At 39.3% G+C, this 25862-nt stretch overlaps 2 protein-coding genes across 2 annotated transcripts; both read left to right on the forward strand.

Moving 5' to 3' along the window:
* The first annotated feature begins 14 nt into the window (after nucleotides 1–14).
* On the forward strand, nucleotides 15–14272 carry LOC144652628 (persulfide dioxygenase ETHE1, mitochondrial-like). The gene is made up of 10 exons (XM_078512705.1): nucleotides 15–145; nucleotides 302–505; nucleotides 1074–1163; nucleotides 2277–2331; nucleotides 11246–11391; nucleotides 12060–12096; nucleotides 12178–12270; nucleotides 12365–12454; nucleotides 13013–13129; nucleotides 13760–14272. Exons 2-10 carry the CDS (start codon nucleotides 470–472, stop codon nucleotides 13825–13827), a joined length of 732 nt encoding a protein of 243 aa, XP_078368831.1. The 5' UTR covers nucleotides 15–145; nucleotides 302–469; the 3' UTR covers nucleotides 13828–14272.
* Nucleotides 14273–15651: 1379 nt separating this feature from the next.
* LOC144650308 (uncharacterized) lies at nucleotides 15652–25083 on the forward strand. Its single transcript, XM_078509956.1, has 7 exons — nucleotides 15652–15744; nucleotides 18489–18551; nucleotides 18877–18925; nucleotides 19958–19990; nucleotides 20884–21056; nucleotides 21597–21791; nucleotides 22371–25083. The coding sequence occupies exons 3-7, from the start codon at nucleotides 18910–18912 to the stop codon at nucleotides 24459–24461; spliced, it is 2508 nt and encodes an 835-aa protein (XP_078366082.1). The 5' UTR covers nucleotides 15652–15744; nucleotides 18489–18551; nucleotides 18877–18909; the 3' UTR covers nucleotides 24462–25083.
* The last annotated feature ends 779 nt before the right edge of the window (nucleotides 25084–25862 follow it).

A 25862-nucleotide genomic window follows, 5' to 3' on the forward strand; every position in this document is an offset into this window, starting at 1 on the left:
ATGCATTCTTCTCCGCCAAAATGGCGGCAGATTTGGTTCGGCTGAACGTTTGTGTGTTGCTGGGCTTTACGCTTATAACAAACATTTCCTTCCTTGACAAGGGGTGAAAACAATAGAACTGTTTTGTCAACGTTCAGTTCTTCAGGTATAAATTCACGTGAAGTTTTGGATTCATGTCTCGAAAGAACGCATGTGTTTTGGCACGATGTTTACCACAGAGTGATCTCCCAGAGTGGTATGGTATAGTTATGGCTTTGATGTTGCAATATATTACATTTATTTTTGTGACCTTTTTCGTCAGGAAGGGCATGACACGGCTGGTTTTTCGAGGACATGTTCGTGAAAACGCTCACGGGTATGAAGTGAAGAGCGAGAGAAGCCTGGAGTCCAATTGATATGAAATAAGCGACGTGTTGTCATTTATTTCTCGTCATTTGCGGTCAATAACCTTTCTAGTGATCACATCGTCATGGCTGGGGCACGCGCTAGAATTATATTCAGGCAGGTAAGTTGTGATCGCCTCAAACTGGCCCAATTGAAGAATGTCCGATGATGATTTCTTGTGACTTGTGGTCAAAATGATTAAATTGTATGTTTCGGCCAGTCATTCGCTGGCGAGCAATATGTAAACATTCATGCAAGTTTTCACGTTCCTTGTACCATTCAAAACGTAATGAACCTCATACTCAGTTTAGTTCACCTTGAACTTATTTTAATTTACTTCAAATATTATTAGATTTATTTTATTAAAAACTTCTTCACAAACCAAAAGGGGGCGTGTTTGAGGGATGTGGCAGATATAATTTGAATGATTGTGAAAAACGCGAACTGCCCCAATATTGACCAATTTGAAATTTCTCCTCACAGTATCAATACCTGACCAAGAGAAAAGGTTATGAGAATTAATAAAATGATCGTCAAAGAGAAACAATTTTCCATTGATCTTTTAACAAATTCTCCCAACTTATGTTGTAGGAAAATGTATGGAGATCAGTCTGGAGAATTTGTATTGGCAAATCGTGGCTACAAGGGTTATCTTTGTGGCTGATCTATATATTTCTCTCCATTTGTAGTTATTTGACTTGGAGTCTTACACTTACACTTATTTACTGGGATGCCCCAAGACCAGGGCTGCAGTTATTATTGATCCAGTGGATATCACGGTTGGTCAATAATTTATTATGCATGCAAGATTTAGTATTTTACCAAAACTTTCAATGAACAGTAAAAATTCTGTTTTGGTACATCTTCACGTTTTGTTATTATTTATTGTAACAACATAAATAACTATTTTGCTGAAATTAATAATTGAGGATAAGGGGCCCACTCTCAAGGTCCCTGAAGAGGTCGAAGATGCAAGGATAATGGAAAAACAAAGACCTCAAGATAGGAGTGAACATTTAAGCTTAAACTTGTGTGGTCGTATAATAGCTAGTGATCTTGAAAATAAAATAAATGTCATAAAAAAATCAAACACTGAACAAACAAAACAATGTTGGCAACAAATCCTTGGGAAAATCATTAAATTTGCTTGTTATAAATTGTTTCAGCAACTGTTTGCTTTTCATAAATTTAAACAGTTATTTATTATTTGTTGCTGAAGTGAGATATTTATTTTGCTGTGAATTACACTGACTACACTGTCATGCAGTTTTAATCCAATCCATTTTAATATCTGCTTAAAAGAGTCAAAGATTTGCCAAAAAATACAATGAAAACAAAGTCTGCAGGCACCCCTAGAGACAGGCTTTTAGCCAGGTGGGAGTCCAGGAGTCCTATGGATGGCCACTTTTGGAGAAAATCAATATGAATGACTGTATAGTGGGGGGGGGGGGACAGGGGGGTCTGAACCTCCCACCTCCCGTACCTTTTACTCCTGCTTCCTGTACCTTTTACTCCTGCCTCCCGCCCCTCTCGGTGGTGCGAAATATAATGAAATGTTATAACATTTTACTTGTTTTTCTCCTAGTTCCCCTCACCTTTAGAATCCCGCTTCCTGCCCTCTCTCCTCCTGTTTCCCGCCCCTTTTCTCCCCGGCTCCTGCCCCCCTGTCCCCCTCCACTGTATACAGTGGACATGGTTAGACACCTTTGCACTCAAAACTGCAGGAAAACATCTTGCATGCTCCTTGGCCCTCCTATGGGGACAGAGTCAGGCCTTAAAAACACTTTGGATTCCCACTTTTTAAATCCTGGCTAAAAGCCTGCCTACTGTGAAGAGACTGAAAAGAATACTAATTACTACATGTGTACATTTTTTTGTGCATTTTTTTACAGGCCGAGAGAGACATGATGGTAGCAAAAGAGATGGACCTGAAGCTAATTTATGCCAGTATGTGTGAAAAAATTAAACAATATCCTTCATTTGGCAGAAAGATAAGCACTGATGTTTGTCCACATTGTGGACATTTTATTCGTTCTGAGAAGTTTACAAACAGTTTTCAGAGAGCAAAGCTGAAGAGAAACTGTGATCTCTGAGGAACAGATAATGTCAAAGGAAAATATCCATGCATATATTTGAATCCAAATCAACTGGTGTTTGTTTTTATATCCTTCAGATCATCTGCTTCCTTAAGTGTCATTGTCAGAGAAAACCAGGCAATGCCAAAAGATGGGGGTCAGCCGATTTCCCTAATATTTTCAGCATTTGAAACCTACCAGATATGATTAAGATTGGTGGCATTTAAATGATTTTCTGCCTTTTCAAACCTGAGATTGACCACCCCCCTAGTTTTTGGCACAGAAGGAGCAAAAATTCCTCATAAAAAAGGCCAAATTCTCGGTACAGGTAACATATCTTCCTTTTGCATTTCGTGCACAAAACCTTTTCTCAAGGTAAATTAACTGGTTGTTGATGTTTTGCATGCTTAGCAACAACTTTTCAGTTTAACTGTAATTTTTACCATATTTTCTAAACTAGGTAGGTAGCTTGTGCCTTGCCACAGAGCAAATTTCGGAGATTTTCAAATTTATTTTTTTCAAAAGTGCGGTGGTTTATTTTTTATTAAAAGCCATTTTATAACAGTCCATACCCTTCTTAATCAAAAACAAGAATTTATTGATTGGCACAAAGAACTCTTTTTCCACGAATTTTGTTCAAAAATGCCTCTGATCGCTCTTATGGCCATTTTCCCGCCAAAATTAAATCACACTAAAATATCACATAACATCAATAAAATTACATTTGGAAATGAAATAATTGTATTTTAATTCATTTGAAAGGAGTAGAAACGTCAGCAAATGTGTTAATAATTGATTTCGAATTAACTTTGTTAATTTAAGTAATAGATACCACAGGCAGTGCATGAATTCATTGTGTATTTCCCGCGAAAATTTAGTCGTATTACGTAAGTATTGCTTGGATTTTCATAGTATATCCAGATTAGTTTGGTATGTCTTTAAAGCGAGAATATAAACCTAATATATAAGGCGGTCTTAGTAGTAACGATCCAAGGTACTAAAATAAGAAACCACGCGAAGTTATTTCTCCCGTTCGACACGGAACTTTCGTCAGTTTCGATTCATGTTATCACGTTTCATTCGGGAGAAACACTCGTGTGAATTGTTCGTTAACTTCTCAAGAATCACCTTGTAAGCTTCTCGGATATAGTACAACTATTCTACCGTTAGATGCTTGTAAACAAGACGTTACAGTTCACTTACTAGGTCTTGCTGTGAGTGGCAAGCGAGGATGGCGATCTCAAAGTTCAGCAATCACTGAGATGCAGCTCACTTCATTAAGATCAGGTCACTTTGACTTATCCGTAGATAGAGTGGCAGGTATGAGCATCTGTCCAGAACACTAAAAGAGAAGTAACAGCCGACTGCATGCGACTGGCGACCTTGAAAAAATACCTGTTGTTATCACTGCACAAAGATCAATGCAAACAGATTAATGAATGACCCACGCCGTGTTTGCATGACCTTTGTAATGTATGCAATACTGTCACGCTGGTTGTAATTTGAGCTCCTCTCTTTTCAAGTTCATCTCGAATTCTTTTCATCCCAAAAGACTGAAACACGCACACAAGACCCAAGTAAACATAGGTAGAAGTTCAGATCAGTTGTGTAATTTTTTCTAGAATCTTTAGTGATAGGAAGTGTATTTTTTCATTTCTAATTTTGATTTAACGCAAGTGTCATCGTGACGTTCCCGAAGTAAGTAGTAACTCCTCCAATTTAAGCAATAAAATACAGAAAACGTCTCTGTTTTGATCATTGAAGAAAACTTAAATATGATCCAAATCGTATGTGAATTTGCATAGATGCACAATGTTTATTAATTAATATGGGCATTAATATGTTTGTGTCCGTGTTGTTTTTTATAACCGCATTGTTTGGTCAGATCAGAAGTCGTACCAAAGTGATAGTCAATCGAATCCATTATAGGATGCTTAAGATGCACACACTTTTGCTTATGATTCGCACTATGAGAAGACTTACTTAACTAGCTCTGGTTTCCTTTCTGGTTCAAAAATATTTGTGAATTAAATTAAAAAATAATAATTCTTAATTTTTGTAGCATCAAAAACGCCTGGTTAAACCTGACAAAGGCCGTGATGGTGGCAACAACAACTTTGTTTCGTGTTGTGTACTTTTCAGACACGGTAAATTACTGTCTGGGCGTGGTTCACCAATAACCTTAAAGCAGATTTCATTTGTACTGTAAAAGGATTTGTACTATATTTAGCGCACCAATTGCCCGGATTTAAATAATTGCGTGAGCGAGAGTTAACCGATGTACGGGAGAAATGCTTACAAGAGTGTACATCACGCCGATGACACTGCAGTGCATGCCTAACAAATATATTTGTTTTTCCAAATGGTCGAGACAGCAGCAAAAATGTAGAAATATTCAAAAGTAATACGACTTTTTTAATTTTCACAAACATGTTTCGACGGTACATCCGTCATCGTCAGTGTGACGGTTATGAAAGTTTACAGTGATTTAAAACGTGCCTGTTACAAATCATACGTTACATTGCGTTGAAAAGCAATACGCTAGATAAATTTTGAAGTTAACGGAATTAAAAAGAAGCGCGCGCGCGTGCAGCTATAGGGAAAGCGTCAAATTGATGTGTTTGACCTGTTGATTAAGGTCCGGCTTTTCCCACTTGATGTACATAGACTCCTTAAGCTGACCTTTTCTTCAATTTCATTAACAATCAACATCCTAATATCATTTCACTATGGAGAGGGAGAGTAACCAGGTTCTTCCTTTTCTTGATGTGCTATTAAACAACAAATCCCCACAATTCCCTGTCACCACCGTATACCGCAAAAAGACCTTCACGGGCTTGCTTACCAATTTTTTAAGCTTTACACCCCTTTGCTACAAAATGGGGCTGGTTAAAACGCTCATTGACAGGACCTTTAAGATCAACAACACGTGGTTGGGTTTTCACAATGACATTCAGAATTTATTTAATATTTTGCGTAAGAATCTCTATCCCGAGCATGTATTAGACATGTTACTCCACCGTTATGTTACGAGAGCAGTAGTAGGGAACGACACACGACCTTCAACAGGTGTCGAGCAACAGGATTTGCCCAAGCACTATTTCAAGATCCCCTACATCGGGCATCTTTCGGGTGTTGCACAACAAAGGGTGCGCAAGCTAATCGATCGATTCTGTAAACCCATCGACATCAAATTTGTTTATTCTACTTTTAAAATTAAGAACTTGTTTAACGTGAAAGATCCTCTCCCTGACAGGCTCCGTACGCGCATCGTGTACAAATTTTCTTGTGCAAGCTGTAATGCTTGTTACGTTGGCGAAACAAGCCGACATTTCTCCACTCGCGTGCACGAGCACTTGTCATCGGACAGAACCTCTCACGTTTATAAGCATTTGCAGGCTTCAGAGTCATGCCGTACCTCTTGTAACTTAGACTGCTTCAAGATCTTAGACTCTGCACCTACCAAGTACCAGGTTAAGCTTAAGGAGTCTATGTACATCAAGTGGGAAAAGCCGGACCTTAATCAACAGGTCAAACACATCAATTTGACGCTTTCCCTATAGCTGCACGCGCGCGCGCTTCTTTTTAATTCCGTTAACTTCAAAATTTATCTAGCGTATTGCTTTTCAACGCAATGTAACGTATGATTTGTAACAGGCACGTTTTAAATCACTGTAAACTTTCATAACCGTCACACTGACGATGACGGATGTACCGTCGAAACATGTTTGTGAAAATTAAAAAAGTCGTATTACTTTTGAAAATATTTGTTTTTCCTTTACTATCACTTGATTGCCTGTACAACAAAATATCCAACATCCAACCAACATAAAGGAAAGGGTAAGCAAGTGATCTTCTTGTTCAAATGTTGAAAAACATTTATAGATGTATCCCACTGGCATTTCAAAAAAAAGATTTTTTTTGTACATCAGTTTCCTCGATTCTAAGAAGCTGGGTGTGGCCATTACAAAACTCTGTTTTATATTTGAAAATTAGTAGCCCGAGTTTTCTATGAGTTAGATTAATCAACGAGGCTCAGCCGCTATTGCTGTCAGTGGGCTATCGCTATCCAAAACCTAAAATAAAAGTACTTTCAAGCCAACGCTCAATCATGCCCTATCAGCGATTATAGTTCACCACTAAATTTTCTCCCATTTTGATTGGTTTGAATTGATCACGTGCCGGAGGGCACTATCAGCCCTTATAGTTCACCACTAAATTTTCTCCGATTCTGATTGGTTTAAATTGATCCCGTGACGCGATAGTGCCCATCCGCCGGAGGGCACTATCAGCCCATAGTGCCCGCCGAAGAAAAACGCCCGGATCAATAGTGCCCGCCCGTGACTTTTGTAAAAAAGCGTGCCTGCAGACAAAAAAACCCAACCAACTTCACTGCATTTAGTGGGTTTCTCGTCTGGTTTTGTTTCTTTTGTTAAATTTCGGCTTTCGATTGAGTTTTTTATCCTGAAAAGTAAAAATAATTCACGATGCTCGTTTTTGTATGTGTGCGCGGAAGAAAATTTAGTGGTGAACAATAAAGACAATAGAGTGTTTCTGTCTCGGAACTATGGGTCTGATAGTTGCCCCTTGGAAATTTGATGTTCTTAAAACTAGCATATTAGCCCTCGAAGCTTCGCTTCTCGGGCTAATATTTGTTTTAAGAACATCAAATTTCCGGGGGCAAGTATCAGCCGATAGTTCCTCGACAGAAACAATCTATTGTTAAAATAGTGCCCGCCGAAGAAAAATGCCCGGATCGATAGTGCCCGCCCGTGAATTTTTTTGTGTAAACAAGCGTGCCTGCAGACAAAAAAAAAAACAACCAAATTCACTGCATTTAGTGGGTTTCTTGTCTGGTTTTGTTCCGTTTTTTAAATTTCGGCCCTCAATTCAGTTTTTATCCTGAAAGTAAAAAATAATTCACAATACTAATTTTTGTATGGGCGCGCGGAAGAAAATTTAATGGTTAACATTAAATAGTTACTCGACAGAAACACTCTATTGCTTAATTATAGTTCACCAATAAATTTTCTCAGATTCTGATTGGATTAAATTGATCACGTGACACGATGGTGTTCATCTGCGGAGAGACACTATCATTCCTTATAGTTGACCACTAAATTTTCTCTGACTCTGATTGGTTTAAACTGATCACCAGATGCGATAAGGGTTATCCGCGGAGGAAACTATCAGCCAATAGTGCCAGTCCAAGGAAAATACCCGGATGGATAGTACTCGTCCGTTAAAATTTGTTGTAAAGCGGGCCTGCAAACAGATAAACCCCACCGAATCCACTGCATTTAGTGGGTTTCTTGTCTGGTTATGTTAATTTCGGCTTTGAAGACTCATCTGAAAAAGGTAAAATCAAAATCAAAATTCTCGTTTTTCAAATGGGCGCGCGGAAGAAAACTTAGTGTTGAACAATAAAAACGATAGAGTGATTTATTTCTGAACTATCGGTCTGATAGTTGCCTCTCGGAAATTTGACGTTCTTAAAACTAGGATATTAGTCCTCGAAGCTTCGTTTCTCTGGCTAATATTTGTTTCATTTAACATCAAATTCCACGGGGCAACTATCAGCCGATAGTTCCTTGACAGAAATACTCTATTGTTTAATTAGTGTCCATCCGATACCCGGATGGATAGTACTTGTCCTTGAAATTTGTTTTCCAAACAAGCGGGCATTCAGACAGTAAAATCCCACTAAATTCACTGCATTTAGTGGGTTTCCTGTTTGTTTTTGTTTCGTTTCAGTGTTAATTTCGGCTTCCAATTGTCTTTTATCCTAAAAAGTAAAAAATGATTCATGACGATGCTCGTTTTTGAATGGGCGCGCGAAAGAAAACATAGTGTTGAACAATAAAAATGAAAGAGCAGCACACTGAAATGAAGAAACCTATCTTTTTCCTGTCTTCCTTCTATTAGGCTCGATTTGCAGCCGCTTTTCGGGAAAATAAGCCCGTGCTCCTTCCCCCGAAAGGGGAGGAACAAAGACCGTACTCGAGAAGGCGGCGGAAATCAAGCCTATCCTTCTATGTACAGCCGTCATTGTTAGCTATTAAGTAAATTGTAAATTACGTTTTCAAGGTTCTGTACCGAAAAATATGATTTGAATTTAAAAATGTACCAGAACTATTGTCGTTGTTACCTTCACTTTTAGCTGCCTTTTTCCTAACAAACTGTCTTCAAAACGCGCGAAATGCTGCGTCAGATAACCTATTTTTCCAAAAACATTGTGCATCTATGCAAATTCACACACGATTTGGATCATATTTAAGTTTTCTCCAATGATCAAAACAGAGACGTTTTTTGTATTTTATTGCTTAAATTGGAGGAGTTACTACTTACTTCGGGAACGTCACGATGACACTTGCGTTAAATCAAAATTAGAAATGAAAAAATACGCTTCTTATCACTAAAGATTCTAGAAAAAAATTACACAACTGATCTGAACTTCTACCTATGTTTACTTGGGTCTTGTGTGCGTGTTTCAGTCTTTTGGGATGAAAAGAATTCGAGATGAACTTGAAAAGAGAGGAGCTCAAATTACAACCAGCGTGACAGTATTGCATACATTACAAAGGTCATGCAAACACGGCGTGGGTCATTCATTAATCTGTTTGCATTGATCTTTGTGCAGTGATAACAACAGGTATTTTTTCAAGGTCGCCAGTCGCATGCAGTCGGCTGTTACTTCTCTTTTAGTGTTCTGGACAGATGCTCATACCTGCCACTCTATCTACGGATAAGTCAAAGTGACCTGATCTGAATGAAGTGAGCTGCATCTCAGTGATTGCTGAACTTTGAGATCGCCATCCTCGCTTGCCACTCACAGCAAGACCTAGCAGGTGAACTGTAACGTCTTGTTTACAAGCATCTAACGGTAGAATAGTTGTACTATATCCGAGAAGCTTACAAGGTGATCCTTGAGAAGTTAACGAACAATTCATACGAGTGTTTCTCCCGAATGAAACGTGATAACATGAATCGAAACTGACGAAAGTTCCGTGTCGAACGGGAGAAATAACTTCGCGTGGTTTCTTATTTTAGTACCTTGGATCATTACTACTAAGACCGCCTTATATATTAGGTTTATATTCTCGCTTTAAAGACATACCAAACTAATCTGGATATACTATGAAAATCCAAGCAATACTTACGTAATACGACTAAATTTTCGCGGGAAATACACAATGAATTCATGCACTGCCTGTGGTATCTATTACTTAAATTAACAAAGTTAATTCGAAATCAATTATTAACACATTTGCTGACGTTTCTACTCCTTTCAAATGAATTAAAATACAATTATTTCATTTTCAAATGTAATTTTATTGATGTTATGTGGTATTTTAGTGTGATTTAATTTTGGCGGGAAAATAGCCATTTGAGCGATCAGAGACATTTTTGAACAAAATTCGTGGAAAAAGAGTTCTTTGTGCCAATCAATAAATTCTTGTTTTTGATTAAGAAGGGTATGGACTGTTATAAAATGGCTTTTAATAAAAAATAAACCACCGCACTTTTGAAAAATATAAATTTGAAAATCTCCGAAATTTGCTCTGTGGCAAGGCACAAGCTACCTACCTAGTTTAGAAAATATGGTAAAAATTACAGTTAAACTGAAAAGTTGTTGCTAAGCATGCAAAACATCAACAACCAGTTAATTTACCTTGAGAAAAAGTTTTGTGCACGAAATGCAAAAGGATGATATGTTACCTATACCGAGAATTTGGCCTTTTTTATGAGGAATTTTTGCTCCTTCTGTGCCAAAAACTAGGGGGGTGGTCAATCTCAGGTTTGAAAAGGCAGAGTATCATTTAAATGCCACCAATCTAAATCATATCTGATAGGTTTCAAATGCTGAAAACATTAGGGGAATCGGCTGACCCCCATCTTTTGGCATTGCCTGGTTTTCTCTGACAATGACACTTAAGTCTCCTCTGGGAGAATAGGGCCTTAAATCCTTCAGATATTTGTTTAATATTCTTTACAGGTTTTTGAGCTATTTTTTAAGCTGTTGAACTTAAAAAAAAATCTGTTGGTATCCGCAGACTGCAGGGTTCAAAATAGCAGCCGGCTGTCGGCGGTAGCCGACACTTTCATGACACTTGCCGGCTACTTTTCACCGAAGAAATAGAAAATATCATGCCCTGATCGACCAATTGAAATCAAAGTTGCTGTAATGTTGAAGTAAACATTTCATATCAGACAATAAAGCAGCTACAGGGCTAGAAAGTGCGACTCACTGATCGCTAAAGTGACCATTTTATATTTGGCGACTAAAACTTCTGGTTTTACCGTTAAGTTGCCAATGTGGCGACTCGGGCTGTCCCACCTTCTCAGGTATTGTGTAAGTCCAAAAAATTCTATTGGAAGATCTTATTTGCTTCTCAAACATTCAAAATAAGAAAAGAAGTCACATGGCTCTAATCCATTCTGTTGTTTTGCCATAAAACATTCTATCACTTTCGAAAAACTTGCAAATGGCTGACTCTGTTTGAAATCGCCCCAGGATGCATTGCAAACCTGGTACGTCATGTATGCATATGTATTGTGTCCCTTGAAAATGCATGGCTCGTTAACAGCCGGGAAAATAAAGAGCCTTGACAAAAAAAGGCCGACAAATTCAGATTAAAAACGAAATTTTATTTTGAACCCTGGCAGACCCATCTATAAAGGGTTCAAATTTTCTTATATAATGTACACATTACTAACAATTTACCCAAAACAGTCTGTAAGGAGAATCTGAACTTTGAACTCTATATTTTATTTTGTTATACCAGTGAACACACATGTCCATGCTGATCACGTGACTGGAACAGGGATTCTTAAGAATCTCACAGGCTGCAAAAGTGTGATCTCTAAAATAAGCGGAGCCAAAGCTGATGTGTTTGTAAATGATGGAGAGAAAATTGAGTTTGGTGACCAGGTTAGTGGTTTACTTTAAATTGTTACTTTTCTCTTTGCAGTGGTACACACTGTGACCACGCTATTGCTTTCATGATTGAGCTAGCTGTCCTGAATTAAAGTACAATAAGTCAAAGAGGTCGAGGTTGCTTTCCATAAATCCTATAACTGCCAGCTCTTCCTTGCCCACGTCTTGCATTTTGATTAACCAGTTGCTGTTCAGGGTCGTACCTAGGATTTTTTGTCTGCACGGGGAAGGTTTTCCTGGCAGGGGCAACTATACAGGTTTTTTTTATTAGTTTTTTCTTTTTTTCTTTATTTTTCTTAGTTTTTTAGTTTTCTAGGTGGGGGGAACTGCCCCCCCCCCCCTGCCCCCTGCTAGGTACGGCCCCACTGTTAATACAAAGAGAAAGTAGAGGAACAGTAAATGTTGCTTAGTCTGTGTTCAAGCCCAGTGCCTCATTAGGTCAGCAACTACTAACTATGGTCAGCAGTACATTTATATAAAATTATTTCCAGTTTCAGTAGCATGAGGTGACCTTGGGGTCCCTTATGCCAGGACACTGACAGTACTTTAATAATTAAGAAATATTTAGAGGCCAATTAATGAGAATTCATTTGTTGATCAATGAGTGATAGGCAATGTTCAGTCCCCTTTTCAATGAGAATTTCTCTGTTGTTTAATTGTAGGAACTTGAGGTTCGTTCAACTCCAGGGCATACAAATGGTATGTTCACAGCTCTTCTCTTGCAAAAGTTTTGGTGAAGAGAGGTAATGTGAAAGTGAATTCAATCTTGCCTTTTTGCAGGTTGTGTGACGTATGTGAATCATGCTGACAGAATGGCCTTTACCGGTGATGCTCTCCTCATAAGAGCCTGTGGCCGAACAGACTTTCCACAGGGTAGGAGTGTGATCAACTTTTATCTTTTCTTTATCTTCTCTTTAGAGCTCTTTAGGTTGTGTATTTATTGAATAACTTATTTCTCCTTTAAAAGGAAACCCTGAAACAATGTATGACTCAATAAGGAGTAAGATCCTGACTCTACCAGAGGACTACTTCCTTTATCCTGCTCACGACTATCACGGTTTGTACAACATTTAGCCTAACAGTTATTTCTGTAAATGAAGGCAAACAATTTTTTGAGGCTGAGTTCAAGAATATAACTAATTACCACAAAATCATTTTGGAAAGATCGTAAGGAAACTCTTGTTAAGAGGATTAGTGAGTGGAGGGGGACAGGGTGGGGGGAGGGGTGAGCCTTGGAGAAAGGGGCAGGAGGCAGAGGATGAGAGGGCAGGAAGCCTGACTTCTTAGGTGGCGGGAAGTGGGAGAATACAAGATAGATATGGAACAAAGAGGAAGGAAACACTACAGAAAGGAGTGGAAAGTGGGAGTATTAAAGGTGGCTCAACTGGATTTTTTAGGCTGGGGTAACCTTAAAGGGTTCAGGAAGTGGGGGTAAAAGGTTTTGGAGGCAGAAAGAAATCAAAATCTTTTATATGTAATAATGGTGTGTCTTGTAGCTTTGCAACAGCGTCGCCATATTTTGTGGGCTCAGACAGACAGAATGTTATGTGAAAATACTTATGTGTATTGGTGTTGTGGAAAATAACTCTTTTTTTGTCAATCATTTTCACTGTAGGTTTTACCACCACAACTGTTGGCGAAGAACTGAAATATAACCCACGACTGACCAAATCTAAAAAAGAGTTTGTACAGATCATGGATTCTCTGGGACTAACGAAACCAGCTAAAATGGGTAATGTTGATTATACTCAAACAATAATTATTTACCTCAGGCTCAATGAATCGCTGCAAACATTTGCAGGTTCACTTGGCCTTTGGTGAGTCAAAGCTAGACAAAATTCTTGGGAAACTTAACCAATTCAATGAAAAATTGACATTGTATTGACCTCCCCCTACCCACCCCCAATTCAATGTTGGTTTCTAGCCATCATACCATGGGACAATATCTCATTAATGCAAAGGGAATGGTCACTGAGCACTATTTCTTTAAGTGTCCCAAGGATTTTTGGCTAGGATTGCAGTTAATTGTTCAACATTTGTCATTATAGCTTCATTCTTGGACAAACGTCCCTGGGACACTTGAAGGAAGTATGCCCAGTGGCAAATATTTTCGGGTTAAAAACTCGTTCAATTTTCGAATCCCCTCCCCCCCCCCCCCCCAAAAAAAAAAAAAGAACAATGTTAAAATATCGTTGCATGGTTATATCTATGGGGGGGGTAGACAGAAATCAACAGTTGGGGATGGGGAGGGGGAAGTTCATACAAAGCCAACTTTTTGTCATATCCATTAGGTGTCCAAGGACTTTTGTGCTGTTGTGTGCATGTTTTAACTCGTTTTTGCTTTGCTATTTTGTCTTCGTAGATGAAGCTATTCCTTGGAATCTAATGTGTGGCCCAAGCCAACTCGGCCAACAAAGGAAGGACAAATGAGGGTTATGGTGCAAGTGGGAAGATGTCATCACACAACCTGGTTCCCAGGGTCTCTCTTCCTTCTGCCTCCTGTTGGAAACAAAGACCCTGGGAACGAGTTTGGTTGTAATGCGAACTGCCCGATCACAATCTGGAAACTAGCGACAAGAAAGGAGTCGAGAAAGAAACTTTTATAATGTAATAACAATGCAAAGCAGTTATCGTAATAACATTGCCATAGCGGCTAAAAAATCTCAAAGATTTGTAAAATTATCAGAAGCAAGTTCATTTTTCCTTGCTTCTCAAAAATAAGTAAAAACTCATTTTAGCAGCATTTAAAAAAAAGAGATAACCAGCGACTGGGGTGTAATGAGCTTGCAAACATGCCTACCAAGGAGTACTGTTTGGCATTGTTTCTAGTGCATTTTAAAATAAAATAAAAAGCTTGCAATTGGTGCTTTGTACTGTAATAATTAGCTACAAACATGTCATTTGATAGCAAAAAGGATACTTAAGCTAACATGGTTGCCCAACTTGCAAGGGTACTTTACATGCTGTTATCTGAGATATCATGCAACGTTTCTCGGAGGAGCATTGCGTGACGACCCGAATGACAGCTGTAAAAGAGATTACCAACTGCCTTTATTGGTCTCAATTTACTGGAATATATACAAGAAGCGCCGCCCTACAAAAGCGCCCCACTTTAAACAACGACTTCACTGACAGTGTGCGCCCGTTCGAAATAAGACATTTCGGTTTACCAATAAGCCTTATTTGTATTCTCGGAATTGGACTGGAACTAGCTTGCAATGGAGGCAAATTCGGGTAATCTTTTCAAATGCAAATGACATGAAGCTGTTTTTAATGATATTCCCCCGCATGAGCCTCCATTGCAAGCTAGTTCCAGTCCAATACCGAGAATACGAATATGGATGTTGGATGCTCCACTCGCGCGGCGCGCGTAGGAGCTCCGTCAACGAAGTATTGCATTATAGAGTAATGACGTGCCATTATTTCCGGTTCATTTTACATGTGAACACATGCACCAACCAAATAGGCCTTATCACGGTTTTCGACGCCATTTTGACGAGTAGGGTAAAAATTACAGTGTTTGTATTGGAATCCGACGTCAAAGATCTTCTACAAAAAATAAATTCTGGACAACTTATGAATTGTAAAGTTAAGAAACTAGGCAAAAGTTGTTATTCGCCGAGTTCGAAGTATGTAGCTGGGCTAGAAAGCGTTCAGTGACGTTTGTAATTTCCCATACATTTGTCTATTTTTTTTCCGCATGATTGACGCGTTTCGCGGGAAAAATTATTGCTGTGCAATCATTCTGGCTGTGCCACGTGATTTTCACGGCTCTGCATTCCTTGGAGATAAAAGAACACAGTTCTTGCTAAATAAAAATAATATCTTCAAGTGGAGTCCGGCTCGAAGAATGCAATGACAGATAAAGCGACTATCAGCCGTTTTTATTTTTTTGAAGCAGTTAAGCGGGAAGTTTGCGTCAAAGACATTGCGTGAATGACGTAATGGTTTTTAGTAAAAAAATAACTTGGGCATGTCAATCTACATGCGGGTTTGTGTCCACAATATCACATCGAACGACAACTAAACAGCATTTTCGCGTAATTCAAAACTCCAAGACCGAGCCGGAGAAATAAATTATTAAGATTAGAACTATTAAAATAAATTAAAGAATTAAGTATTGAAATAAAAAATATATATAGGTATTTAAAGAATAACTAAAATATTTTAAGAATTAAAAATATTCATTTCATTATATGCTAAAAGGAAGTGTATACCGTATTTACATGTTGCTTTCACGTACGCGTCACACGCCATCGTATTAAATCGTGCGTTGGAGCAGTCTTACACCATAAACGTGCAACGCTTTTGAAAGCTAACAAGGAACTATTCTGCGAGAGCAGCTCGGTAAGTTAGAGAACATTTCTTGCTTTAGAGACATACTTTGTTATTATATTGGTCCATCTTAAACTACAACATTTTGAGAACGTTTCAAGTCAGTACATCGTCTTTGGTAATATATGACGTAGATATTTCTTTCAGTAATTTTCAGAATTTTGACGATCGATTTTTCCTCATCGGGACGTTAACTTGTATATGGGATTTAAATGCAAAAAATAGTATCATTCTAACACTAGCTTGTCAGTATTTTTGAATATTGCCAACCTGAAATGCATCTGCTTATACCACGCAATTCAAAACAGTTTCTTCCAGCGTGACAAGACTAAAAAGTTTCAGTCAACAGATCACATAACGATAGATTTCAATGCCATGACAACTATTTTTCCTTTTTCAAAGCTTTGCAAAGAAAAGATACCTTACAAATCTTGTACGAAGGGGCAAGACAGAGCGATTGTTTGACAATTTGGTGGCCATTAGGAGTAGCTTAACTCGAAACTTTAGTCACCGATTTTAATTTTCTTTTATAAAAATTTTAAGAACGATCTCTGGCTAAAAACTTTTAAAAGCACGCGACTCGACTGTTCGATCTACAAAGACAATGTTGGATCGAATAGTTGAAGATCAGCCTAAAGCTTGTGTTTTTGAAAGTTTTTAGCCAGAGATCGTTCTTTATTTTTTATTATGCTAAACCCTGACTACGATCTTCAGTCGATATTTTTAGTTTTTTGTTGTATTTTAAAAAAAGCACTGATCCGCGGAGATCATCGATCAATTTCACTCATAACTGACGTAAGCAGGATGTCTTTCAGAATGACGCTGCCATGTATTTTTATTAATATTATTATACTTATTTTTTTTTTCAAAAAGCCATGAAGAGAAAATTTTTAACATAGTACGATCAAAGAATAGAACTTGGCCTTTTGCCGCAACGTGTTTTCCCGCACACGTGTGCGGTGAAGCCTGATATAAAACGTGCTTCGTGAGTTGTGTGACAAGTAAACCGTGACCATTTTGCCCACTGATATTCAAATGAGGGTACTCAATAGGGTTCTTAAATCCCGTAATCCCAGCCAAAATATTCCCTCAACCCCGTAATCCCGAGGCGCGGACGCCTAAAGAGGCGCGGTGGCGTAATGGCTAACGCGCCGGTCTCAAGAACGAACGGTCCGGTCCGGGTTCAAGCCCTGACCGGGGTCGCTGTGTTGTGTTCTTTGGCAAGACACTCTACTCTCATGGCGCCTCTCTCCGCCAAGGTGTATAAATGGTACCGGCAAAATAATTCTGGGGTAAGGGACCCTGCGATATATGGACTAGCATCCCATTCAGGGGGGGGGGGGGTAGTAGTATTATTCCTAGCTGCTTCATGCTACAGCAGTATCCATGGGCCACTTGGCTCGAGGCTCCCCTTGTCGTAGTCGCGACGGTTTCATCGGCTTATCCCGATCCCGAAACATTTGTTAAAGTTTCTTACCACAAAGGCAAATACCACAACTCAATTGCAATATTAAAATTACCGAAATACCGCATGAAACATTGGCCAATATCACAATACCGCAAACCCCAATATATATCTCCCTCTGGTATGGTATTAACTAAAGGGACTATGACACGGCTGAGTTAAGTTTGTTTTATTACGTTTTGCCAAATACTTGCCATGAACCTTAATGTTTTAACGGGAGATTTTGAAACACATCCAGAATGAGTATTAACGCCGCATAAAAACATGACATTTCGGCGACGACATGTCACCATTATCAAATGCAAATTTTACAAGGCACAGAACGATATTTATAGAAAAGAAAGTGTGAAACTAAATTACAATAAATAAGGCGCGGAAAACAGAAAAATGTGCATAACAAAGTGAACAGTTTCGCTGGAATGGAGTCTATTCTATTCTATGGATCTTAAAGAGTTCAAGCAAACGAGACTTACTTTGAAAACTGTTCAACAATATTTCAAAAACCCATATCGCAATCTGTTTCATTCTTCGTCAATTTCCTCCATCTCTTACTTCTTTTGAATAAATTGTGGCTAAAATCCGCGATACAGTCCCTTTAACCCTTTCAGTGCTGAATTTCTCCAAAAACTGGGTTTTTTTTTACCGTTAAACTGAATTTTTGATGTTACGATCCTGGATTTCCCTTAACTTTACTTAAAAAGCACTTTTCCACAATGCAGCAAGATTTTGAGGAAGATTCCATTAAAAAATGTACAAAAATGTACTTTGGTGCATGCGCATAAGCCAAAATTTGGACTTTTTAATTGCGAAATCGTTTCCATTTTTTTTTTCTTGCTCCTTTTCCTTTCGTTTCTCTTGGCTTTGTTATTTCCACTTCTTTCTACTGTATTCGTCCTTCCTTTAGACCAAAAAAGTTTTGATAAAAACATTGGTAAACCCTGTCAAGAGGACCTCGATCTTTTACAGGTGTTTTGGCCTTTTTAAGCACCGATTTTGCACTAAAAAGTGATTGACTTTTTCTCGATTAGCTCTGTTAGGATACGACCGATACGCAAAGTGAATAGTTCTTTGAAAAGGTCAAACCTAGCTCTATCAGATGCTTATCACCAAAATCTGCTGACTTTTAAATTAATGACGTCACAAGTGGTTCATTGACTGCTCCTCAAAATGTCGACAAAAGTCGACTTTAGCACTGAAAGAGTTAATATAAAAAATTTACAATATTTAATTTCAACAAAATTAGCAATTCAGCTTCTCACAGCAGCTATTGCTTTGTTGTCCTTTTAAATAGTTGACCAGGGTGAAAGTCAATAGTAGAACATCACTGTTACAGAGATTTCCCAGCTGTCTGTGGGCGAGTATTTCTTGTATAATTTCAGTATAAAGTATATTTCAAAGATCTTGCCATCTCGAAACTCTTTGCAATCCAGGTCTTCTCATGCAAGCTTAAGGAAGTCTCAACTTTCAGAAAAGTTATTCGAGTTATCACCGTCTTGCAAAGTCTTAAGTTTATAAATCTCCATTTCTGCTGTAAGTGATCGTTAGTTGGTCCGGCATAGAATACTTTCGGCAAGAATCATAGGTCTGCAGGGCGTACAGAGAGCTGCATAGCTCTTGTCCTGTTCATGCATTGTGAGAAATTAATTATTTATTAATTATTGCATTCTAATTCAATTCAGCTCGAGACCGAGAGAGTGAGCCTGAAACCAAAGATGGCTGAATACCGAGGTAATTATGCATAATTTGGGTACATGTAGGTGTGAATGCCTGGGCACTATGATAGGATTTTTCTGCGTTTTTGAGATTTGGGAAGTAGAAAGAGGCTCTGCACAAATCGTGTCATTTCTTTGAAGTCGCCGCAACCCCAAAGTTTGGGCTGGTCAGCCCGGATTAAACCGGTTTTTGCTGCGCGGGCATAAATTTTTTGGAGAAACTGACGGTCAAGACAGAGCCCACAGTACGCTCTCGAAAGCACTAGAGCTTACGAATACTCTCGCCATCTGCTACCGTTTGTGCGCGCGTGCAACTTTTGGATCATTTAAGATCTCGGTTTTTTCGCAAACCAAGAAGAAATTTCACTGTTAAAATCACATATCTCTACCATAAATTCACTAATAAAACCACAAGCGGTCCTTGACGTGTTTTTACTGAAGGAATTCAGACACTCTTTGAAAAAAAGAACTTGTAAAAGAAACACTTTGTTCACGCTGTCGTGTGCGAAACCGTCACGCCATTCCGCGCGCGCATGCCAAGATTAAGTCGTCCTCGCGCAAGCCCCCGCAAGCTAAACGCGCAAGCATCGCGTAAACCTCGCGCATGCTCAACAAAGATTTGACACGATTCTTGCAGCGCCCTTTCTTCTCAAGTATATAAGTGGAAAAGAAAGGGCTCTGCTCGCAGGGTGGACTAAATTAATAACGGAGCTAAAATTACCAAACTCCGCGCATGCATACACGCTATCAGGACGTAGTATAGCAGCTCGCGCAAACTTGTTATTTCTACCATTTTTAATTTTGTAATTTCGTAATTTTACCATTTTTTGAATCTATTTTCATTTCAAAGGGAAGTGAGCCATTTATGTGAGACATTGCAAAAGCTGCTATGCAAGCCCTCACATAAATGCCCCCTTAATCCTTAATTAACTCCGTTTGAAAATGATGCAGTCTGAGCTTATCTAAAAAGAAATTCATATTTTTCACTTACTCTGTTGTTGTCATCGTCGTTGTTGTTGTTGTTGTTGATTTTGTTGTTTTTGTTTAGACAATGAAAAGACAAGAGCCGAGTTTTATACCAGTAAGTTAATTTTTCGTGTATATGGTGCGGGATGCTCGTGGCTGGGTTGCAGGCTTGGGCAGGCCAGTCGGGAGTTCTAGCATCTTGGGTGCGATTGCTGTTACAGCCCGTAGCTCTTTGGGTACCTAACTTTCATTTGCAACTTGGGCGTAAATTAAACGTGCGAAAAATCACCGTTACGTAGCAGCCAACCAGAGAGCACAACATAAATCTCTCAATTAGCCATGTTCAAAACGAGCAGGGGACTGGGCACGAACATATTTTCTCTTCGGTACAAACATTCAATATCGATTGAATTGAAAAATGGGGCATGTCATCTGAAAGAGCATCCAAAAATTAGTAAATTCACCAAATTTGACGGTTATTGGTTTAAATCCAAAGGCATGGTATACTTACTTTGGATTGGAGGGACAGGCGTCCTCCAATCCATACTAAGCTCTCTTATTTTAAAAGTGTACCATGCCTTTGCGTTTAAACCAATAACCATCAAATTCGGTAAATTTACTAATTTTTGGATGCTCTTTCAGATGATGTGCTCCATTTTCAATTCAATTGATATTGAATATTCGTACCAAGAAAAAATATGTTCGTACCCAGTCGCCTGCTCGTTTAGAACATGGCCAATTGCTTTAAGTTGTTAGGGAGAAGACAAATACACGCTTCTTCAGTTGAACAGTTTTCATTAGAATGTCGAAAGTAATTCGCATTTGCAAACATGACACGCTCACACACGTTTTCCCGTGCCTAGCTCTTGCCTAGCTCGCACCGGCTACATGTATTTACTTCGAGTTTTGATCCAATCACTAGATTGGCTGTGTCTCTGTGATTGGCAAAAGTGATTACTTTAGTTTAGTTTTACGACACGTCTGAAATGTTGTTGGGTTTTATTTTAGTACATATCAAGCTGGGTGAAGTGGCCGACCCTTACGCTTCAGTGTGGATCCAGCTTGTCGGCGAGGAGGGAGTCAGCGGACAGATCCAGATCAAACCGGGATATGGACCCAATGATAAGTTTGAGAAAGGTCGCATATACAAGGTGGTGGCAATTGAGGCAGATATCGGACGGGTAAGTAGTGGCGAGAGGATTCCCTGGGATAAACGATGACAAAAAGAGATTGGAGTCTGTACTCATTCATTGTCTTTGATGTCAGTTCTAACTTTGGATGAAACACGTGTGTGTTCGAGTAGTGCTTTCACGTGGTAGTGCAATTTTGGCACTGACCATCTGATCATAGAAGTAACCGAAATATCACAGTAACAGCTTAAAAACTATAGAAGAACTCAAAAGAAACACAGAAAGGCAAAAAGGGGCATTGATGGACAAAATTCAAGAAGATTAAAACGGATTGCGTCCGGGTAAACTTGAAAAACGTCGGCTCCACTTCAGTTTTATCTCAGTTTGTGCGGTATTAAAGTGTCATTTACAATACTCAAAAATCATCCTTGTGGGCTGATCTGGCCATGTGGTCGTTATTTTACCAATAAATGATTATTGCTTTGCCCATTTGAAGTTAACAGCTCTTGTTTACCGAAAATAAATAGAACTACCTGAAATCCCGTGCCCTACCCCATTAACGATTCTCCTCGTCCTTTCTCCCTTACATAGATCATGGACGTTAAATTCGGACATGACGTCGCTAGCGCCCCCAGTAAGGGTCTCTACGTACAGGAAGTGGTGGTGACAGCGTCACGTAAAGATGGAGCGGCTTTTCCTTGTCACTGTTGGACTGGGAACGAGGATAAAGTGACCGTGAAACACGTCAACGGTTACGGAGTGACACCAGCGCATCCACACATCAAGGTCAGTTTTCTGTTTCCTTCCAGAAAAGGTAATCTGTCCTGATCTTCTCTTTGGTTTTGGTCGTTTGATTTATCAATTAAAATAAACGTATGACGACGATTACCAGCCCTGTTCGACAAAAAGTAATTGTCCGCCATTTTGTTTTTCTCAAGTTCAAATTTGTACGCTGGCGCGATGCGAGAAAACCTGTTTCTCCTGTAAGTTATTCTTTTCTCTAAATATAAGCCCATTGGATATTTGTGGGGAAACAGGGCTTATAATCGGGGGACGTTTACTTGAATTTTGTGTGAATTTGTGTTCCAGGCGAGGTGGCTAGGTGGAATTTGGCGACTGTTTAAGCATAATTTATTTTGGCAACTCCACGTCATTGTTATACCATTGAAAAGAATTGTTTCCCTGTATTTCAACGAGTACACAAATAGGCTTCTTGTGAATGTGGGAAAGAAAGAGCCTGGTCATATATAGCTAACAGACGACTTAATTTCAAACTTTGTTTCTTTTCTTAACACTTATGTAAGCATTAGTCGATTCGCGTGCTATGTAGATTTGCTTATAAGCGATCTTTGATTTCATTTCCAGAAAAACAACCATAAACCCAAACCAGGAGAAATGGCTCTGGAAACCAGAACACCCCAGAAGCTTGATGTGAACCATCTTGTGCAAGCAGCTTCCAATGTGCTCGACTTTCTTGAGGAAGTGGATAAATATCCTGGACTGTATGCTGGTTCGATCCTCATGAATGCTATCAGAAGATACGAACTTTTTTGGCTACCACTTGCAGCTAAACAAGGAAAGAAGAGCAGGCTTTTAGCAGCTCCACTAGACATCGCCTGGGTTTGGCATGTACACATGCTAGCACCTGACAATTATGAACAGGACTGCCTCAACATTGTGTCTCAAGTCATTGACCACACACCCATGAACAGATACCAACGTCAGGAAGGTCTTCAAAGAGCAAGACATCTCTGGGAAACCACGTTTCCCGGGGAGCCATTTGAAGTTGACCTGACCAAACCAACGCCGTTTGTCATTCCTGGCAAACTGAAAATACAACACGACCTCGAAAAGGCATGTAACCACCACTCCAAGTTCTATTACCAGGTATCATTGCCTCACTACACTGACCGAAAATTTCTTGCCAAAGCAGTTGAGCGGTATGAACATCATCTAAAACTGAAGAGCCGAAATCCGTTAATTCCAATGGTACCCTGCTACGATGTCGATCTAATAAGGCGTTCCCACAAACAATTACCACTGAATTACAAACGCGTCACAACAGAGATGTTTGGAGCAATGGTACAACGCGACGACATTGAAGCAAGCACCATGGATTCAACGTTGGACTATCTGGAAAAATCAACACGAGCTGCATGGCAAGCAGCAGGTTTGCAGTTTGAGAAACCAGGGGCCATGTACAGAGGCGAACCACCTCCACACAGACCTCCAAGACCTGATAAGCATTATGCTTCACTAGCACTGCTTGAATACGTATTGAGCATCCAGAGGGTACAGGTCTTAAAGGCAGATTCCATCAAAACCTTCTATGTTCGATTATTTGACCCGGAAGGCAACTTGATCCTGTTGCAAGGTATGAAAGGAGGCTTTGGTGTTGAGCTGATGAATCAATGCATCGTCAACAACGAAAAGAAGCACGCTATCACAGTAAGTCTTTACGAAAAAGCGTTCTATGGCCAAAAGGTCATCGGTTCTTGCCAAACAAGTTTGATGTCTTACATTGATTCGCTTTATGTCGGTGGACCAGCACCTACACACCCTTGGATTATCGATGTTCCATTCATCGGCTCGCAAAGCATCGTTAGGTTAACAGTTATGTTGAATCTTCCAACTGTTGAGGAATATCGATTCACGATCCACAAAAATGTGGTCCTCACAGAGTTTGACCATCCTTCAAACATCCTTCATTTTCCCCAAGCGATGTTGACCCCAGGTGACCTTGCAAAGCGCTTCCTGCCCTGCCAAGTCGCAACGCATACTTTGTTGGACGTCCAGGAAAGGGATGCATTTAAGTGCCGTGTAGTCCACTGTACCGTAGCATCGCTGGCAGCAGTGGAGGTTTTCAGTCTTGACGAAGTCATCTTAGCATCAGCTAACACTGTCAATTCCACCGTTCTTCCAGAAAAGGAATCGGTTGATGGCGAGGAAAGATGTGTTCCCCTGAACCTAACGGAGGGCGAAAGAGCCATTCTCATCCGAGGTCAAAAGGATTGGGGCATTTGTATTGGAAAATTGCAAAAAGGGAACCTTTTCAAACGAACCGCCGACCAAGTGGAGATTACGTTTTTCAGTCTCCATGGAAAGAAAGGCTGGTGCGAAGTTATCAAATACAAGGAAGGACTCTACCAGATAAACCTTGATTCAAGTAACTACGTGTATGTAGATTCGAAGAAAAGCATATGTAATGTATCTCCAGCCTTGCAAAACATTCCAGAGGCCATTGCACTGGCTTTCTCAGTGACAATTCTCTACCGGCTCTGCAAACCAGCTGTTGCTGTTGTTGAACCACACACTTCAATCCCAATGAAGAGGTCCTCGCCATCATCTCACAAGAAAGCCGAAGGTGACAAAACACCTCCAATGCCTACTGCTGGTGGTTATAGAAATACCTCGGTTCCAACAGATAGGCATTTGGGTCATGAGGTAACTCGTTGACCGTTTGTTGAGTGTGGCAGCTATGACCTCCCAGCTTCCCCTTACCCTGGAGGAGCATCTGGCGGCATCCGGGGAGGTGGAATAGAAGTGGTGATGGAGGCTTCGGTGGTGGATGACAAGGAGCAAGAGGAGAAGAAGAAGGAGGTGGTGGTGGTGGTGAAGAACAGTGCTTGAGAATAAGGTGATTGAGACTTATATAAATATTTTTGACCCATCTTTGACGAAGATTATATTACTAACACTCAAACATTAAAACAAAAGTTACATTATTACTCTACTGTTGTAAGTTTTGAGGGTTTTAATAAAGTTATAAAAAAAGATTATATTACTGACAAACTATATGTCACGTTGAGCACCGGTAAATCAACATATTATATTAAACTAAATTAAACGACATTTCGACACGTTCAAGATATCATTGTCAAGTCAGATCAAAGTGACGAACTGGCCTCAAAGGGCTTTCTTATCGAATCTTAAAATGACGTCTTGGAAATGTCGATACGCCGTTCAATCTTATCGTTTATTTTTTTATTGATGTGTTACGTTTTCCACAGATATTGCTTATCCACTCATTAAATAAATAACTAGTAAAATAAACGGTGAATTCGGTAAAGGCGCTATTTAGGTTATGTGTGATGTGGGGGGGGTTTTTTTTTAGGAGGCTATAAATGTGATCGAGCGAAAAACGCGGTATACATAAGCGGAAATATACGTTTTTGTTTTGAGATAAAAAAAAAAACTTTCGTTCTCAAAGAATTTGGACAATATCCAGATAGAAATATTAAGACATGATGTAATGTATATGAAATAATTCATATATGAACTGCGGATGTATATGAAAGTGATATATGATCGTCGCAGTGAATTTCCAATTTAAGCAATTGGAATAAAGAAGCCTAAAAAAAATTCAGGGCTTCAACGGCATTCGATCCCGTGACCTCCGCGATACCGGTGCGATGCTCTACCAACTGAGCTATTGATCTCGCTCCCAATGTGTGGCTTCAATAGCTCAGTTGGTAGAGCATCGCACCGGTATCGCGGAGGTCACGGGTTCGAATGCCGTTGAAGCCCTGAATTTTTTTCAGGCTTCTTTATTCCAATTGCTTAAATTGGAAATTCACTGCGACGATCGTATATCACTTTCAAATATTAAGACAGTTCGACAGTTCGCAGTAAAATTAGGTTCTATAATTTATAAGCAGAAGCATATCACCTCTGTTTATAAGTGATAAGAAGTACTTTTATAAGCTTATTTAAGATAGATATGAACTTGCTGTAAAAAAGACAGCTATGTTTACCTTATAACTTAACATTTTAACGATTTAATAAAAAGCGTTTATGTTTTAAATAAACGTTTTTGTTTATTTTCGCTAATGTTTCAAAGTAAAACAATATTAAATG

The sequence above is a fragment of the Oculina patagonica genome, chromosome 4 (genome assembly GCF_052425735.1).
Source record: "Oculina patagonica isolate OP01 chromosome 4, crgOcupat, whole genome shotgun sequence".
NCBI classification, from domain to species: Eukaryota; Metazoa; Cnidaria; class Anthozoa; order Scleractinia; family Oculinidae; genus Oculina; species Oculina patagonica.